At 36.6% G+C, this 19,165-nt stretch overlaps 3 protein-coding genes across 3 annotated transcripts; 1 reads left to right on the forward strand and 2 right to left on the reverse strand.

Annotated features, from left to right (window-relative positions):
* Positions 1 to 4,144: 4,144 nt before the first annotated feature.
* On the forward strand, positions 4,145 to 5,472 carry LOC149391919 (uncharacterized). The gene is made up of 3 exons (XM_089620158.1): positions 4,145 to 4,330; positions 4,626 to 5,051; positions 5,123 to 5,472. The coding sequence occupies exons 1-3, from the start codon at positions 4,277 to 4,279 to the stop codon at positions 5,333 to 5,335; spliced, it is 693 nt and encodes a 230-aa protein (XP_089476284.1). The 5' UTR covers positions 4,145 to 4,276; the 3' UTR covers positions 5,336 to 5,472.
* A 90-nt stretch (positions 5,473 to 5,562) lies between these two features.
* LOC149391920 (hyperosmolality-gated Ca2+ permeable channel 2.1-like) lies at positions 5,563 to 10,812 on the reverse strand. The gene is made up of 12 exons (XM_089620157.1): positions 10,431 to 10,812; positions 9,557 to 9,933; positions 9,314 to 9,460; positions 9,151 to 9,214; positions 8,832 to 9,041; positions 8,330 to 8,512; positions 7,563 to 7,861; positions 6,954 to 7,230; positions 6,596 to 6,874; positions 6,267 to 6,500; positions 5,969 to 6,167; positions 5,563 to 5,884 (listed from the first exon to the last, which is right to left on the reverse strand). Exons 2-12 carry the CDS (start codon positions 9,835 to 9,837, stop codon positions 5,841 to 5,843), a joined length of 2,217 nt encoding a protein of 738 aa, XP_089476283.1. The 5' UTR covers positions 9,838 to 9,933; positions 10,431 to 10,812; the 3' UTR covers positions 5,563 to 5,840.
* A 589-nt stretch (positions 10,813 to 11,401) lies between these two features.
* LOC149391921 (1-aminocyclopropane-1-carboxylate synthase 3-like) lies at positions 11,402 to 13,834 on the reverse strand. Its single transcript, XM_089619105.1, has 4 exons — positions 13,514 to 13,834; positions 12,999 to 13,136; positions 12,745 to 12,905; positions 11,402 to 12,513 (listed from the first exon to the last, which is right to left on the reverse strand). The coding sequence occupies exons 1-4, from the start codon at positions 13,658 to 13,660 to the stop codon at positions 11,538 to 11,540; spliced, it is 1,422 nt and encodes a 473-aa protein (XP_089475231.1). The 5' UTR covers positions 13,661 to 13,834; the 3' UTR covers positions 11,402 to 11,537.
* Between the last annotated feature and the right edge of the window lie 5,331 nt (positions 13,835 to 19,165).

The raw sequence follows: 19,165 nt of genomic DNA on the forward strand, positions 1-19,165 counted from the left end.
ATATATGTGTGTGTATGTATATATAAGAGATTAATTTAAGTTTGCTTCTTGTTTCTTAAGAAGCATTAAGCATTAAGCATCATCCCTTGTTTCTTAAGAAGCATTAAGCATCATCCCTGAGATTAATTTAAGTCGACTTTAAATGATTAACCTCGGTTGAGTACAGGTGTAATATTTTAAATTATCCAAATTTATTATTACCTTTTGTGTTGGATACAATGTTTGGTAAGAAATGGTCATGGTTCGTTAAAATTGGTTGGCATATATATATTTTGAATATGGTTAATTGTTTTTCTTATCAAGGGATATTTCCAAATCTTGGCCCCATAATCCATGACCAAAATTCACATTTACTGACAAAACAAATATGTATATGGGTTGACAGTTGACTTTTAATTGCATGGATTAGAAATCTGTGACTTTGGAGAAACGACTCTTCTATCGTCAATTATTAAGGTGGTTTAATTTGGTTCTTGTCGTCTGAAATTACTAAGAATATTTCTCATATTGAAAGAAATAGAGATAGCTTCCAATTCATTGATATCAATATGATCAATAACAATGGGATATAGATATAAGAACTTCATATATTTAGATTTAGTGTTCTAATTAATTTTGTGTTTGTATATATATATACATACACACACATACATACATATATATATATATATATATATTTATATATTATATGGATGTGTATATATCTACTTACTCCAGCATTTATTATGGTGACGCAGAGAGTTGATTTATTAGTTAAAGATTATAAGGACCAGGTGATAGAAAATAGTTTAAACTAATGATCCACTTTCTGTAAAGTACAAGGAATATCCCACAAGAAGAAGAAGAAAAACAGAAAAACCCCTCAAGAAACAACCAAGATCTTGAATTAAATTTGATTTCATCAAACATCGCAAATGAAACACATCCGTGATTGAGGCCTATTTTCTGAACTATAATTAGACCGTCCAATATATATGACAATAGCCAAACGACGACTTATTTCCTTACTTTTATATGTTGATATACTATCCAGTATTAGTATATAAATTCCACCTATCGTCTAATAAATAATCTTGTTTTTTTAAGATTTCTTTTTAATGAGACGTCAATGACACTCTCAGGCGCAATAAAATTCTTGCACTTTGTCCTCCTGACCATTTTAAAAGACCTGGCAAAACTGGCTTAATTACTATACATATATTAAGATACGTCTTAAAAGTGAAATCGCATATAGATTACATATGTATATGTTATTCACACTGTGGTTAATTAATTATGCAAAATAATGCCATTTTCTAGAGACGAACAGATAAGTTTTGTTGGTATTGTGTGGTGGCATTATTTTCAGTTCTGAATTTCGTTTGCCTGTAAAGTAGGATAACTGATAAGGGATAATATAAGTCCTGAATCTGATCGTTACTTTTTTTTTTTTTTTTTTTGCTTAATTAATTTTTTTAATTATTGTATTGTACTCGCTTACTTGTCTTATTAGTTTGGCTAATATGATTATTTCTATATTTTATATGAGCACATGTACACCATTATCGAATGATGACAAAATTATGAGAAGACAGTATCTTCTGTTAACAATATTATGTAAATCTTCTGAAATAGAGACCTTCGTGAAGCTAAGTTTTTACCATTTTTTGTGTTCTCCAATTATTTTATTATCATTATTATTCTCGGTCAAAGCGCTCCTCGCCTATAGTCTTCGTATTTATGCCATGACATATATAGTGACTCTCGCACCCTACAAATAAAGTTTTCTTTGGTAAAAAAAGAACGAGAAAAAAATGAGTAGATTAATTAAGTACGATAAAATAATATTATAATAAATTGATTGGTATAATTAAAAAAAAAATTATCATTCACCCGTTTATAGTTTAGTGTGAATAAATAAAATAATAGAATGATTAATATTTGTGTGTTAAAATTACTTTTGTACCCTTATACAATATATCTTATATAATACCAAATTGCTTTCCCGTATACTTATACAAAACACATAAAATTGAACCCAAAAAAAAAATCAATAAGCATAAAAGTGATAACTTTAGTTTAACAGCCATACAATAGAAATATAATAGTTCGACGAAACCTTAGCTAAATTTTGTAGCAATAAGTTGGTGAATAAAAACTATTCCCTAAAGCAAAAATAATTTGAAACTAATGTACAGTTCCAAAAAGAAAATTAGAAACAAATGTTCAAAACAATCAATAAAAAAAATATATGTTAAATTTTACTTGTGAATACAAGTTGTGAATGATGGAGACCATCATTCAAAGATAGATATAAAACTTTGGAATAGAAAGAGTCATGGACTTTGAGAACATATTACGAAATTGTCATTACTTTTAAAATTATTATTGTAAATAAATAAAACATACTCTCTTTTTCAACAATCCCTCAAAAATATAAGAAGATGGTTTTTTGGGGTCTCACGAATTCAAACCCCTCCTATTATCATTTTTATTCCTAACAATAAAAATAAAAAATTTGTCCACCCAAATCCATTCATCATAATCCATCCCTCATGAATTCACTACACCAAACAAAACCCAAGTATAAGCTCTCAAAATAACAATATATAAATGAACTCCTCTGCTAGTTGAAAGGGGGTCGAATACACAGGTCCAATCATAACAAGCAAAGAAACGAGTCGAAATTACCTGTAATGCTTAACTTTCAAACTTAATCTCTCAAATACCTCATTTATTATTTATAGTTCATAATATCAGTATTTTCCTTGTTGTTTACAGTTTTATTTTAGAGAAATTGCCTCAACTATCACCATTTGATAAGTTTTTTTTTTTAAAAAATTCACCAAAAGTTTAAGTTGACCAAAAATACTAGTAAGTCACTTGTACAAATACAATTTTACCCTTAACATGATATCAACAATTGAGATCTATCGTTGGCATATTGACATCTATTGTTGGCATCTGTGAGTTTTGGTGTTTGTTGACATAGATGTCAACAATCGACATCTATTGTTGACATTTATGTCAACAATTGACATAAATTGTTGAGGGTAAAACTGTAATTGTACAAGTGACTTAATAGTACTTTTGACCAAATTAAGTTTTTAGTAGAAAATTAGAAAAAACTTATCAAAATGATGGTAATTGAGGCAATTTCTCTTTATTTTATCCGTTTAAGATTTTTTTATTGCTTAAAGTTTCATTTAGAATAAGTGCAAAATCATTCAAAAAGTAAAAAAAAAAAAAAAAAAAAAAAAAGAGTATATGTAGAAGGTTTTAAAATAGGACTTTAAGAATTATCATATTCAAATTAAGATTTTGTGGAGTTTTCGAAGAAACCAAGCAGTGATAGTACAATGATTTCTTTTTATGGGCCCATATTGATTCAAATGTAGGGAAATTTTACATATATTGGTTTTTATGTTATTCCAAGAATATTGACTTTAAAAAATTTCCACAAAAATAAAGTTTTTAAATTGAACTCGGACAGTGGAAATTAGACACGATAGCGGGTTTCTGAAAGTCATCGCAAAATAGTGTGTATAATTTAAACCAAAAATAGCTCATGTGTCTATTGAAGTGTCAACTTTATCTTCATCTAATCGTTTTGACGTTTTATTAAATTATTTTGATGTTTTATAAATCCGTACTGCTATACTGATTGCTTGTATATTGAAAGTTTGAAACTATATAATGTAAACTAAAAATTGTATACTTAAAATTGTATAATCTGATTGTTTGTATATTGAAACTATATAATGTATACTTAAAACTGTCTAATCTGATTGCTTGTATACTGAAACTATATAATGTATACTAAAAATTGTATACCTAAAGATATTATCGTCCTAAATATTTGAAAAACAATACTTTCCAAAAAAAAAAAAAGTTTAGTTACGTAATTCTCTCTATTCTAAAATAAGCTGTAAATATTGAAAATAAAAATAAAAACCAAACGAAAAAACTGTAACATTAAGGAAAATGACCTTAGACTTGGTTAATTTTATGTGATTAAAAACATTTGGTCCTTATTTGTGGAATACATTTCGAAAAGTTGGTATCCAAGGTAATGTCTTCTCCAAATTCAGGATTAGTTTTTACATGGGCCTAGCAATGTAGTGGGCCCAATAAGTACGGCCGGGAAACCCAAAATCTCGCGCTTTGCAGTAGCTTGAATGAACTAGAACTCACCGAAGAAACAACAAAACAATCACAGATAGCAGTGAATTTGGTAGAACTTAAACCCTAAAATAAAACGATGAGAACACAGCGAAGAACTTGATAAGAGACATTAATGGCGGTTCAAGCTTCTATTCTACTGCCTAGTTTGTCTCCTCCGAAATTTCAGGTTCTTTTTCTCTTTCTATCTCAACTATCCTCTTCTATTCTCGGATTCATCTGCAATTTGAGCTTTTGATCCGCGAGTTCAGATTTTAAAGACCATTGGGAAATTTGGACTCTTGAATTTCGTATTTATTATTCATTGATTTGGAAACGAAGTTAGGCGATTAGACGCTTTTATTTCATTTTCATTTCTACGCTAAAACGATGAGAAATTTTGGAATAGTTGATTCGATTTCATATGTACGGTCATTTATGACATGCTCTGAAAGTTTTTCTTGTCTGATTGGCAATACGCGCAGGCGAAACTGTTTGGACAACAAAAATGTCAAAACGAAAGAAGTTTATCGCTAAGCATTCGTCTAAAGAGTGTACCAAAGTGTGCCGTGAAAGTATCGATGTCTCAGGCTGGTGAGCCAAATGGAGTCAATGCGATCAATATGCAATTCATCTCCGTGAAGGAAAAGTTTGAGAAATCCCTTCCTGAACCGGTTAAGGAAATCGACTGGAATAAGGCCTCGAATATTTTTCTCGCAAGGTTGATTTCCATTGGTCTGATGACTATGAAGTGGTCGGTCGTGGCACTATTTGCTCTCAGCTCGATATCGGATGTCGTGTTTTCGATTTCTCGGAATCAAGAGTTGATTATGCCTCTCGGTCTCTTTGTTGGTTGCTTGGGGGCTGATTTCTTCAAAGAAGTTTCTCAAGAACTGTTTCCGAGCTCACAAGTACGTCTTCTTTACAGCTTGCTTAATATGTTATTTACACGGTTCGAGTGACATGTTGACTTTCTTTACAGGGAAATGGATTGAACTGGAAACTTATCAGCATTGGCTGTTTCTTCGTCCTAGTCAAGTCCGTCGCAGCATGTTTTAGATTACAGAGTAAGGTTTTTCTTTTGCATGTCGCTAATGGTGGTCTGATGCAAGTTCTGTGGTTGTGGAGAGTTTTAACGGAAGACAGAGATCTAAGAAGCCAAGAGACTTCATCTTCTGCGGGAACAGCAAATTAATTTTGGCCATGTACATTTAGACATCATCAAAATTTTTAGTCTGATTTTTATGTCAAATTTTTGTTCTCGAATTACCATTTTTGTAAGGATGATTCAAATTAGACAATCATATGAAAATAAATGTCCATGTTTATTTATACTTCGCACAAGATTTCCGTATAATATTGTCCATTACCCACAGGGCTCAAAATACAATTGTTCTTGGGGTAAAGTGCTCATCAGTGAAATGGCAAAAGAAATAAGAGAACATGTATAAGAATAATAGTTTTTCTCCTGTACAAAGAATGGTCGCTTCTTACTTTACACGATTTCCTTACCCAAAAAAGAACAGGAAATGCAAACTGAAGCGAACGAATAAAAATCACCTCAAGTGCTTCAAAGAGTGTTCAACATGTTCAGTATTGTGCACTACACCATCTTCTTTTTCAACCTTCGGTTGGATAAATCTGGCATGGTCTCAAGCTTGTTTTAAAAAGAAAAATAAAGGTTCAAAATTTACTTCTGGCTAGACAGTTTTAATACATCCGTTTTCCTGACTTGGTTCGGTTCCTGCAACGGGAAGCGAAAACAGCCAAGTGATTACATCTCTGATTCCAGAAATAGGAAGTCTTTGAAGCGTTGGGTGAGTCAAACCTGGCTTTGCAATTTCGGGATCTTGACCGCTGCTGCTGCTACTTGTAGTACCATCCTCCTCAGAACGGCTCACACATCCTCCGGGTTTTATCAACTCTCGAGGGATTAGAGTAAACTGGCGATAGGCTGTTCGCAAATGCTGACGAGTTTCTTCCATCTTCCCCGATTGCTCATCTCGCTGATCCATGTCGATCAGAACCTGCAACAATGCAAGAACAAAAACCTCCAACATTATGTACTAAAAATGGAAATAAATCAATTTTTTTGGTCGGCACGAATGGGATTCGGAAATCGATACCTCTGCGGCGTGGTTCCTAAATATTGGATGAAATCTCTGCCTACAGTACTCATTGAATAGAATAGTGCAGATAACGAGCGGAATTGTGAAGCCTGAGGAGATTGGTGATTTTCTCAACCCGAAGACCCCAAGAGCTATTATTTGCATTAGCACCAAGGAAAATATTGTTGTGTTGTGGGCAATCGGCCAGTATTGACCTCCGCATTGGTATTTTGAGACGTAAACGTTCATAATCTAAACCAATGAAGTGCAGAGTTAATACCTTTTTTTTTATTATATACTTCCAGCCTAAAGTTTTATCTAATAACAGCAAGTATAAAGTAGATTACCTGGTTCCGGTAGACAAAGTAAGCCAACACAAAGTAAATGAGCAAGAATGGCAACATAAGAGGTACAAAGACGGAGCAAGTGAAGCCAAGTAATCCAAAGAGTAGGAGTCTCGGAATTTCTGTGTGGTAAGGAAAAGACAGAGCAGGCTCGGGTGACTCGCTCTTCATTCGGAGTATGACCTTCTTGATCAAATTGCAAAGGAGGGGAAAAAGTTGCATGACTTCGCACGCCAAACTTGCCCAACCCGACGTCAAAACATAAGTCAAGAAGAAGCTAGCCTGCCATTATATTAAAACGTGTTAAGGATTCCGTCCAAAAAAAACAAAAAATTCTTTTTATCAATTAAAAGGGACTGACCTGTTCTGGTACTGCCTTAGCGAGCTGTGCAGGTATATCTTTCACACTAGAAAAGATGTGAAATTGACGGATGATAGAACCAGTGAAGACATTAACGAAAAAGACATTCCAAATCGTGAAGTACAAGATTTTATAGCAAGCACTCTTTTTCCTGCCGCTTCGAGAGATAGAACCCTCCACCGCCGAAAATAGCATCATTACTGGAGGAACAGTGTATAATGCTAGTATCAAAATCACACTAGGAAGGTATCCCGTAGCCACCTGGCTTACAAGTTTTCTGCACCAAATAAAAATCCACATTAGCATCTAGTTTAATACGTTTATTCAATTAACAGTTTTCACCAGGAAATCTATAAGTTTTTATTCATATTGCGTCATTTTCCCATGTGACTGATCACTCTTTGTAGGATTCAATAAGAATTCCAAACAATTTTCTGGCTTGAAAGGTATAAATCGACAGCTTCACAAAAAAAAAAAAAAAAAAAAAAAAAAAAAAAAAAAAAACCTTAATGACCAATTATGAACAATCCCTGTCAAGGTTATTATGATCACAATGGAAACTGAAGGACCAAAGTGTTAAGCCGTTGTTACCATAAGATCTATACTCACTGCTTCAGTATTCCTTTTAGAAAAGGAAAGGTTTGTTGCAGCTGCTCTAGTTGAGTGAGTCCCTGAGCAAAGGTGACTGGAATAAGGAACACGAGCATGAAGGCAATGGCAGACAGAAGGGTTGCTATTCTACGGATCCACAGCTGTCCGTACGGTATCCACAGGTTTGACCAATAAACATCGTGTGGTTCTGGAGCCAGGTTTGTAACCCATAACATGGGGTTTGCTGATTGAAGAACCTGCGAGGCCACAATAGCAGCGTATCGAGTCTTGAAAAACACAAAAGCAGCAGCGCACTCCTGTTTGAGAATACAACAAAGAGGACATATGTTTAAGCTTTTAACCCAAGGAAGAGAACCTGCTCTCTTTTTTTTTAACAAAGATATTCTTTTAATAGAAAGTACTACTTGTTTTTTATTTTTTAGAAGAAACCAGTTATTTAATACCAAGAAGTTCAGAGTTACAAAGAAAGAGAACCAAGAGGGATATACTGTAGTCAGATAATAATAGCAGGACTAAGAAACAAAACTGCGAACAAAAATCTACTTATGTCCTGAATTTATTTGTACAAGATTTGGTATAACAGATAGATGCATTATTGTTCACTGAAGAAACTTAATTTTTTTTCTTATTTAAATATAGGGGTGTCTAATTCGTACCTTACAGCAGGTCATATGAACAGCTCACATGGATCAGATTGAGCTCAAAAGAATTCAACACAATAGTGGTGTATGCTCATTTATACAAAGAAAAGAGTTTTCTGCTACCTTTTTATTCTCGTCCAGATTAATCTCATTGTAAACTTCCTCCTGAGCTGTCCCCATTTCACAAGACAGGATCTTAAAAGAATTCGTATGTTCTGTACACGGAGCACACTGCATTAGAGCTGGAGCGCAATTTCTCTCGGTTGAAGCAGCCTTTATAACCATATACATCTTCTCAGCATCATTCTGCAAAGTTGACAAATTTGTAACCCTTAACAGCAATTCTAACCGTAAGAACCACATAATCAGAATATATATATATATATAGATATAAACTACAATTTAAGCATTTAAACAGACATCTTAAACTCATGGTTTTAAATTCCATAATTGTGTATGTGGGGTATCCAAAAACAGTCAGTAGCACACAACATTATATTCAAGTGTTGTGATACACCCATATATATATATATATTTGCACTCACTACTCATTCAAAGAGTTGTGCACAAGGGAATATTCAAAAAACCCATTGTAAGACATAAGCCGCTTGGGACAAGCACGTACCATCAATTTGTGTATAGTACCAGCTCGATGCACCATCTGGTGAAACAAATAACCTGGCTCATGATACTTAGTAAAGAATTTTTTCACTGTGTTGCTGTAGGAATCATCATCAGACCAAGGGATGGAGCGAACTAGTACGGTGAAATGACTCGGGTTTGGAGGAGACTCGGAGAGATGATCAAGTCTCATCTTGGAAATGCTGCGGTACTCCTAGAATAGCAAAAACCAAAATTTTGAGAAGAATATACAAATTTCCAATATATTCAACGGAAAAACTAAGTATCGTATTGGCGGAGGACAATGGGTTTATTATCCTTACAAAGTAAAGAAGGATACAAGTCGAGCAGGTTATGACGTAAAGTGTGAGACAATGTGTCCAGAGCCTGGGAAAAATTCACAGGAAACCATAATCAATTCAGTAACTGGATTGAGTCAATGACATATTGACATTTCAGATTATAATTGCAGAACATAGCTCGTACCACTTTGACCCTTCCGGAACGTTTAAGATGGTAAACACTTCTAAAGACTCCAATGGAATTTCTTGGTAATGCCTCTTTTGACCTTTATAATTCACCGGAAGCACCACGAAACACCCAAGGACTGCAGCGATTGCAAAAGCCCGAATACTGTTGAAACAAATGGTTTAAAAAAAAAAAAAAAATTAACAAAAATCTCGAAGTTCTTGACTCACTTGCATAAAAATCTCAAGCTCTAATACTTACCTGAAAACGACAATCCTGAGGAAAACCACGGCGTCCATACCACCGACAGCCAACAAATCGGCTTCCGAAGTCTGCCATGCTTTGAGTATCCAACTTGGGGAAGGGACAAATCTGTCAAAGCAGAATGGGTCGTTGCTTCTTGATCGCCCAGAGGCGACTCTGCGCCCAAAATACACGCCCACATTGCTCGGTTGTTTCCTTAGAATGGAATACAGAGACAGAAGCACGAGGCACACGCCTATGTTAATTCCAGCCGAGGTCAAAAGCGCTGAAATGTTCATCGCTGCCCGCTATATCACCACTTTTTAATGGGTTCCTTCATCCAATGTAAAACGCTGTGATGCGACGTTGTTGAAAAAAGTTGCAGAATTTGATTTCTGGTTGAGAAGATCAGCAGAAAATAATGCCTAAATGTCAGGTTTTTGCTTATGAATGTTCATGATTCACGGTTCAGTGTGCAACAGTGGTTACATATAAAAGAGGATCTATTAAAAAAAAAAAAAAAAAAAAAAAAGAGTACACTATATGAGCAACGGGTGAGAAAAACAATCAAAATGCTGAACTTGACATACGGTCAAGAATTCAAGATTACTTAGAACAATTATCGTTGAACAAAACGATTGATTCAAGAATTGAAAAACAATAACAATAAGTTCCACAAAAGAATGAAACTATATATTGAGTCGTCTTGTTTAAGCCCTAATTATTTCATTTCGTTCCCTTATCCCTTAACATTCGTCGCAATTAGCAAAATACAAACCGTTACCAGAATTAGCCGGACTAAATTTGGAAACGAAAACTTCAGTCTCACTGGGCAAAGAATTATAAAAGGAAGGAAAAAAGAAAAAACAAAAATGAAAAGCTAAAGACTTGCCTGGTTAGAATTCACGATTAATCTTCGAAAACTCGGGAAATCTCTTCTGATTTGATGACCGAAACCGATCGCTTAACTACGATTCAGACACGGACCAAAACGTGTACGCCATGAACACGGTTTGCTTCAAATTCACAGAACATCGTACGATCGATTGCGATGAACCCTTAGAATTTAATTCAATTAATTGATTAAGACAAAAGGAACGATTTCAAACCCTAAAAGATTCACAAATCTCACATTATTATTATTATTGGTGTAGGCCAGCAAAAGAAGAAATATTAGACGCCAAAAGGAATGACACATCTCCAATCGAAAGCACCGGAAACTTCGGAAGAAGCGGGAATGCCACGTGGCTGACATCCACAGGGGGATTTCAGATTTGCGCTTTTAAACTGCCATAACTGTTCACTCTTGTAATTCTCTTTCTTTTATTGGTGGAGTGAGAGTCGCACTCACGAGCGATCTGGATTTGTTCCGAGTATTCATCGGACGGCCAGGAATCACTTTGTAGGTTCATTCTATACTTCGGGGACCGTAGCGATGGCTTGTAGGTGAAGTAAAAGATGGTCGGCCCAAGCCCAACGTTTAATTACGTGGAATAACTTGGGCCTCACTGTAAGCCCATTAGAAATATCTATGGGCCTAAGATAATTGGATAAGACCCTTGATTCAGTTTCATTTTTTTTTCTTCTAAATGCGTGAAATACCTCAATACTTCAAAAGTTAACAAAATGTTGTAATAAAAAGAAAAAAAAATAAAGATTTCATCATCGAAACAATTAATATATATAAAAAAAAAATGCCTTTTATTCATTGGTGTGTCACAGTACAGATGGGATCAAAGGAATTTTTCCTAAAACCACCATCACTGGAAAAAAAAAAAAAAAAAAAGAAAAAAAAAGGACGGCAACTAAAAATAAATACAAAATAGAAGTGAAGTGAGAGTACGTAGTACTAGTAGAGCCCCCCCAAAAAAAAAACATCAATATAAGCACGTGCCTTCATTCCTAGACGTAACTTTACGTAAAAAACTTATATGTAGGAACAGAAACAACTATATATAATAATAATAATATTTTATTATCACTCGTCACCGAAGGCTCATCAACGGTCGTTTTCACGGCGACGATCGTTAAACGACGACGATAACTGAAACACCCACTTGGGAAGCGACCTGGTCCTAGAGTAGAGCTTCCCATTCCTCATCTGCTTCAACTTCTCGTCCCTCATAGACTCCGCGAAGGCCCTGATCCTCTGAATCGCGACGTAGAGAGTCTCCTCCGACATATTCGCGAAGCAAATCCTGAACCACCCGGGCTCAGAGCAATGGCAAGAAGACCCAGGAGAGACGTTAATCCCGACCTCGTACACGATCCTCTTCCAGAGCTCGAGCTCGGCCTCGAACGTGTCGGAGGTCAAAAGCCCACGCATGTCGACCCACGAGAACAGACACGCGTTGCCAGCGAGGCACTTTATCCCAACGCTCTTCAGACCAGACACCAAAACGTCCTTCCTCTTCCTCAGCCGCTTCCGATTCTCCCTCACGTATTTTCCGGCGAACTTCCGGTCGGAGAGCACGTGCGAGAGCGTGTGCTGGGTCTGAGCCGAGACGAGCCCGAAGCTGGACATCTTGGTGGCGGCGGAGACCACGTCAGCGTCGTTGGAGTAGACCATTCCGACGCGGAAACCGGGGAGGCCGAGGTCTTTGGAGAGAGAGTAGACTATGTGGACCCGGGCCCACACGTCGGAGCCGACGAGGCCTCGGTCGGAGAGAGCCTCGGCGACGCTGACGAACGAGGCGTCGTCGAAGGCGGTGCCAGAGTAGATCTCGTCGCTCACGAGGTGAACTTCTCGGTCGGACGCGAAGTCGATTAGGAGGTCAATCTCTTCGCGGTCTAGGGTTGTCCCGAGCGGGTTCGAAGGGTTCGTCACCAACACGCCTCTCACTCGAAGACCTTGCGACTCGGCGCTCTCGTAGGCTTGCTCAAGAGCCGACGATGTTATTCGGAACCCGTTGCTGCTCGAGCACTGGATCGGGACGATTTCGACCCCGGTCCTCCACTTTAGGTCTCGGTCAAACCTATAGACACATGAAAAAATAAATTTAATTAATTTATAAGCTAATTAACAACGTAAAAAAATTAAGGAAAAAAATTTATTTTAAAAAATTTTAATTTAAAAGTAAAAAAAAATTCAAGGTTAAAAAATTCAAGGCTAAAAAATTTTAATTTAAAAGTAAAAAAAAAAAGTGGGACAAATAGTCTAAATTCAGTTAAATTTTTTTATTTATTAATCGAATTTAATTACGTACCCCGGGTAGTATGGGGTGGGGATAAGGAAAGCGTCGCCGGGGTCGGCGAGGCAGAACATGAGTGACTCATTGGCGGAAGTTGAACCCGCGGTGAGGACAAGTTTGTTGGGATCGAATTTCACTTTGTGTCCTCTAATTTGTGACATGAATTCAGCTAGAACCTGTACAATGTAATGATAAATATATTAATAATTATTGGTCTCATTTCTAACCAAAGTATTATCAGCGGTTTAATTAATTAATTAGTTAATTACATTTTTGAAGGTGGGTAAGCCGTGGTAGTCTTGGAAGAGAGCGAGGTCTTTGAATAGAGATTCGGTATTTGAGTTGTCCTTCAACCCAAGAGCTTCCGGGTGATCAGAAAGCCATGATTCAAGTAGGTCAAAAGAGAGCTTCAAAATAATAAAAAAATAATAATAAATAAGTTAGCTAGAGAGACAGGATTATTATTATTGTATATTTTTAGATATACTATCATGTACTCATTATTATGAGATCAGATGAGAGACAGCGTGTAATTTGATACCATAAAAGATTTTGTACAAGATACAATATTTATATATTTATGTGGACAGCGACCAAACAACTTAAGACAGTAAGAATTGTCTTGCTCGTAATTATGTGATTTTTTTTTTTATATTTTACCATATGATATTATGTAAATATACTGTCGCCGGAGAAGTGATCGACATTTATTCAAATGACTGCTTATAAAAATATTTACGTAATTAAGTATAATAATAATTATATCAAAACTATTGTAGCTCACCTGATTTTCTGCTAATCCCATCTGAATGATTCCCTTTGGGTTTTGAGCTTGGTGGTAAGGGTTTTTCTCAAACTCTTCCCACCCCAAGAAATATGAAGAGTCTTGGCCGTGTGATTCGTTGACGATCTTCTTCGATAGCATTTTCATGGTTAAAGACTTGAAGTATGTAAATAAATAATTAGATATATGGCTAGCTAGCTAGATAGTGAATTTTGTTTCTGAACAAATCGGATATGGAACTATTTATATATACTGTTATAAAAAATGGAGAGAAAGAATAATTATTAGAGCTAGCTTAGAGTTCTTTTTTTTGTAGTTTGTTGGTATATTGGAAAAGAGAAGTGGTGAGGTATTTATAAAGAGGACAATTTGAGACATCTTGAAGGATGAACTGACGGTGGTAACACTTTGACTATCGAGAGATAGTGACTCAGTGGTTGGAGAAGTCCCTTTCTTTGCATTACTTAATCTTAGTTCAATTATTAGTATTTCACTTCTTTTTTTCTTTTTTTTTGTGCTGTCGCTGTCCGTTATTTGTTGTTTACGTACCCGTAAATCTTTGTGATTAATGGTGAGTGAAGATTTTATGAAATCGATTGATATTAATATCCAAACAATATTTATTTTTTCTTATCTAAAATATCGTAAAAGTACATAGATTGTACCATAGCATCCTAAAATTAAAAAAAAATTTAAAAAAAAAAAAAAAAAACATACACTCACACACAAACAAAAACCACCACCACCATAGCTTAGTATAAGGTATTATGGATGGATTGCCAGATTGACTATAATAGATTTATCTGTGGCGTAGTTTGCTGTGTGTAAATATGTATACTTTTTTTCTGCACCCATGTATAATGACTGAACTTTGAAATTTTGTAACACGTGGCCATTTTGTCAAATTTACGTTATTTTTTTGGGAAAATAACACATTTATACCCTGTGTTTTAGTGAAATGTCGAGTTTAACCCTCGGTTTTCAAAAATGTCGAGTTCATACCCTATGTTTAACTAAAATGACGAAATTATACCCTCTGTTTAACTAAAATGACGAAATTATACCCTGAAATGAATAACAACGTCACAAATCTCCATTTCATTGATATTAACTCTTATATAAGAAAAACTAAATCAAATCTAAATCAGTGCCCTAACTTCCAAATTCTCAATTTTGAAATAAAAATAGCTTTAAATTGAAATTAAATAATAAAACTCATACTTCCTAATAAATGACTTCATTCCGTGTTCGAATTGTAACTCTAAATCCTGGATTCTCTGTTCGAATATGCGATTTTGATGACTATCAATTATCGATGTTTACCCATTTACCTGTTTCTGTGTTCTTCACGATTAAGATATTGTTGTTTATTTTTTAGTTTTTAAATAAATTACATATATGGCGCGAATGAATAAAGATAATTGGTGTTTATATATAAATATTATAGTCAACGTCAATGAAAAGTCAATAAAAAGAATATTCATGATACTGTTGTCTATTTCAGGGTTTAATTTCGTCATTTTAGTTAAACAGAGGGTATAATTTCATCATTTTAGTTAAACAGAGGGTATGAACTCGACATTTTTGAAAATCGAGGGTTAAACTCGACATTTCACTAAAACACAGGGTATAAATGTGTTATTTTCCCTTTTTTTTTTTAAACTTCCATTAGTCAAGCCCCTACCTATTTGATCTTTTTTTTTTAAATGGTGAAATGATATGTTTGCGTGAATAAATTATCACAAAATCAATAATATTCAGGTTCAACAAAATTAATCTATGCGTCGCACGCTTGAAATATGTTCGGAAATTGAATTATTAGGTTTTTTTTGTGCATGAACTAATTATTTTACACCAAAAATAAAGTCAAGTAGGTTGCACACATAAAATATAAACTCACGAAAATTTGGTGAAAAACCTAATTATTATATAAAAGTTCATGGGCTACGGTGTCAAAAAACATACATAAGGGCAAATATGTCAAACATGTAAGCTTGTAGACACGAGTAAAACTCAGGGCATCTACTCCATTTTGTTGATGACCCGTAACCAAAATTCTATTATGGGTCCAACCACACTAGTACAATTGATAGCATCAGGTACGACAAAAGTCGCACCTAAAAGCACAAATGTCGCACCTGAAAGTATCATCAGGTGCGATTTTAGATGCGACTTTTCTGAAAGTCCGCACCTGATCATGATTTTAGGTGCGACTTGTCGCACCTGAAAGTCATCACTATCAGGTGCGACATTTTAGGTGCGACTTCTCGCACCAAACGTCGCACCTAAATATCCTCCAAAATAAGATATTAAAGCCGGAATTATAGTATCAGATGCGACTACCAACAGCCAACAACCTCTGCAAGATCACGTAGCAATCGTGCAACTTCAAACCTGTGAGCTTTCCATCAGCAGTCACATTTTTCTTCAAATTCCCAGCGACCCCATCTGGGAATTTGACAGATTGGAGGAACTCGGTAAATCGCTGCCTCTGATCAAGGGTTAAGGTGTACGATGCTCGCGGTTTGTACCACGAATCCCCTTGTTTTTTCAAGTGGAGAGCGGTCTTGATGCCCAAGTCCATCAAATCAAACCTCGCCTTATCTGTGTCGTAGTTCTTCTTTTCTAAGCTGAGCAAGGTTCCGAGAAGATTCTCGCACACGTTCTTCTCTATGTGCATGAAGTCCATGTTATGCTTCAATTCCAAATCTGACCAGTACGACAACTCGTAAAAGATGTTTTTCTTGGCCCAATTTAGTTCGCACTCGGCTCGCTTTCGTTTTCTGCCCACGGAGCCAGCATGTTTGCCAGTTGTCGTGCAAGACATACTAGCCAACTGAGTGAGTATGTCTTGCGGAGTCAACTTCTCTGGTTTACTGTGTTTTTCGTGGCGATCCTTGTAGTGATCGGTGCTTTTTCTCAATCGGTGACGCGTACGCAAGAATCGACGATGGTCGTAGTAGACGATCCTGTTTCTGACTTTCAAAGAAGGCGTGTCAAGGTTGCACGTCGGGCAAGCGAGATACCCTTGGCCACTCCATCCCGATAAATAGGATCGAGCTGGAAAATCGTTAATCGTCCAGAGTAGCGCGGTACGCAATCGAAACACTTCATCGTTGGCGCCATCTCGAACGCGGAATCCGGTCTCCCACAGTTCTTTCAGCTCTTCGACAATTGGCTGCAAAAACACGTCCATGTTCTTTCCTGGTGAGTGAGGCCCCAGGATCAAAAGCATCAGCATCAAGTACTCTTTCTTCATGCACAACCAAGGCGGCAAGTTGTACGCAGTTAGTACCACAGGCCACATGCTGTACGATAAACTCATTTCTCCGAACGGATTGAATCCATCCGCAGCTAGTCCAAGCCGCACGTTTCGAGGCTCTGCAGCAAAGCCTAGGTATCTCTCGTCCAGGTTTTTCCACGTCGTACCAGATGTCGTAGAACACCAACTTCCCTGACGCGATCTCTTTCGTGCCATTGCATCAGAAGCGACGTGTGTCGAGACGCGTACAACCGCTTCAATCGATCTTTCAGGGGAAAATATCGCAAAATCTTTTGCGGTATCATTTTCCCAGTTGGCTTCCATCTGCTCTCGTTGCATACTGGGCACACGTCGACTTCCGCGAGATCTTTTCGAAATAGGACACAGTCGTTAATACACACATCGATCATCTCGTATCCCATGCCAAAACGCTTCAGCTTCGCCTTTGCCTCGTAATGCTTCTCCGGAATTCGATTACCAGCTGGATGAGACTTCTTCAAGAGCTGCAAGAGTTCTGTGAACGACTTGTTCGTCCAATAGTTCGTGACTTTGAGGTGCATCAACGAAACCAAGAAGGACAAAGAAGAAAACTCTTTGCATCCAGGGTACAATTCTGCTTCCAACTCGGCGAAGAGGTCTTCCACTTGCTCCTCTGCACGCACCTCGCTCTGGGTCGGCTCCGTAGCATCGTCGAAATCCTCGTGATCCCTGATATCCTCCACAGCACCGTGCAATCCTCCTATTCCTCTCTGATCTGTTCCTCCGATGGAATCTTCTTCATGAGGAAGGACGACACGCTCAAGCTCGCCGTGATGATGCCATTTTGTGTAGCCTGGGGTAAACCCCTTGTTCAGCAAATGATTCCTGACAACCCCGATGTCGTGTCATCTCACGTTGTTGCAAGGTTTGCAAGGACACCGATATTTGGATTTTTCGTTAGGGAATCTTTTTGAAGCGCGAATAAACTCGTTAACACCGGTTTTGTACTGCAATGTCACCCGATTATTCTCCGTGATCCAATCTCTACTTGGATTGGACATTTCGCTGAATGAGAGCGAGAAATGAAAGTTTGGAAGAGTTATTGATAAAGGACGAAGGAGAACAAAATGAAAGAGAGATTATGAATTCTATGTTATTTTGAGCTCGGATTGAATAAGTTGGGAGTTTTTAAACTAATTAATTCGAAACTCTACCGAAATTTTGGCAGAGTTTCCCCTATTATACTGACAAACCAAAAACATGCAAAATTATTTAAAAACATACACAAACCATCTAGAACTATCCTATAAATTAGCTCAGCCCTAAACCGAACCTCCGTAGTTTGATCACAACATTTATAAATGAAAAATCGAAATAAACAAAATATCACAAACTATCAAAACATGTCACAAACTATCAAAGCATGTCACAAAACTATTTTTCTTATTTAAATTACAATTTCATTACATGTTAAATCAACTACACAAACTTATCACAAATTAATTAACTAATTATAAACTAAGCAACATAAATGTAATTATTAAACTAATTACAATTTGTAGGTAATAATTTACTTACAATTAATCTAAATTAATTAAAAGCAAAAAATTTAAAAATGTCACAAACTATATATCAAAACATGTCAAAAAACAATTAAAACTTAATTTTAACCTAATATAAACTCATTATTAAACATGTGAAATTATCATATTAATACTAACTAATTTACAATCAATTTAAACTTTTAACCTAAACTAATAGAATTATTAAACTTAACCAAATTACTAAACATGTTAAATTAATTATCAAATTAATACTGATTAAGTTACACATTATTATTAACTTACATATTTCACATTAATTAACTAACCTAACATATTAGCTAACATATTATATATACACTAACCTAACTAACTAATATATACACTAATATATATTTATCAACCTAACTAACCTAGCTAACTAACTAATATATGATTATAAAAAAAAACTAATATATACACTAACCTAGGACGGCCGGCCGGGGACTCGGGGACAGCGGCTCGGAGGCTGGGACTCGGGGACAACGACTCGGTGGCTGGGACTCGGAGGCAGCGGGGCCGAGGCTGATCAGCGCACGGCGAGGTCCGGAGGCACGAGACGACGGCTGTGAGTTTAAACCGAGTGAGAGAGAGCGAGGCAGAGAGGGAGCGAGGCAGAGAGGGAGTGAGAGAGAGACATACCGAGTGAGAGAGAGAGAGAGGCAGTGGTGACTCGGAGGCAGCGGGGCCGGGGCTGAGCGCACGGCGAGCTCCGGAGGCACGAGACGACGGCTGTGAGTTTAAACCGAGTGAGAGAGAGCGAGGCAGAGAGGGAGCGAGGCAGAGAGGGAGTGAGAGAGAGAAATACCGAGTGAGAGAGAGAGGCAGTGG

Source organism: Urtica dioica, chromosome 7 (genome assembly GCF_054948205.1).
Source record: "Urtica dioica subsp. dioica isolate 48M chromosome 7, U.dioica_male_clone48M_v1_H2, whole genome shotgun sequence".
Lineage (NCBI taxonomy): Eukaryota > Viridiplantae > Streptophyta > Magnoliopsida > Rosales > Urticaceae > Urtica > Urtica dioica.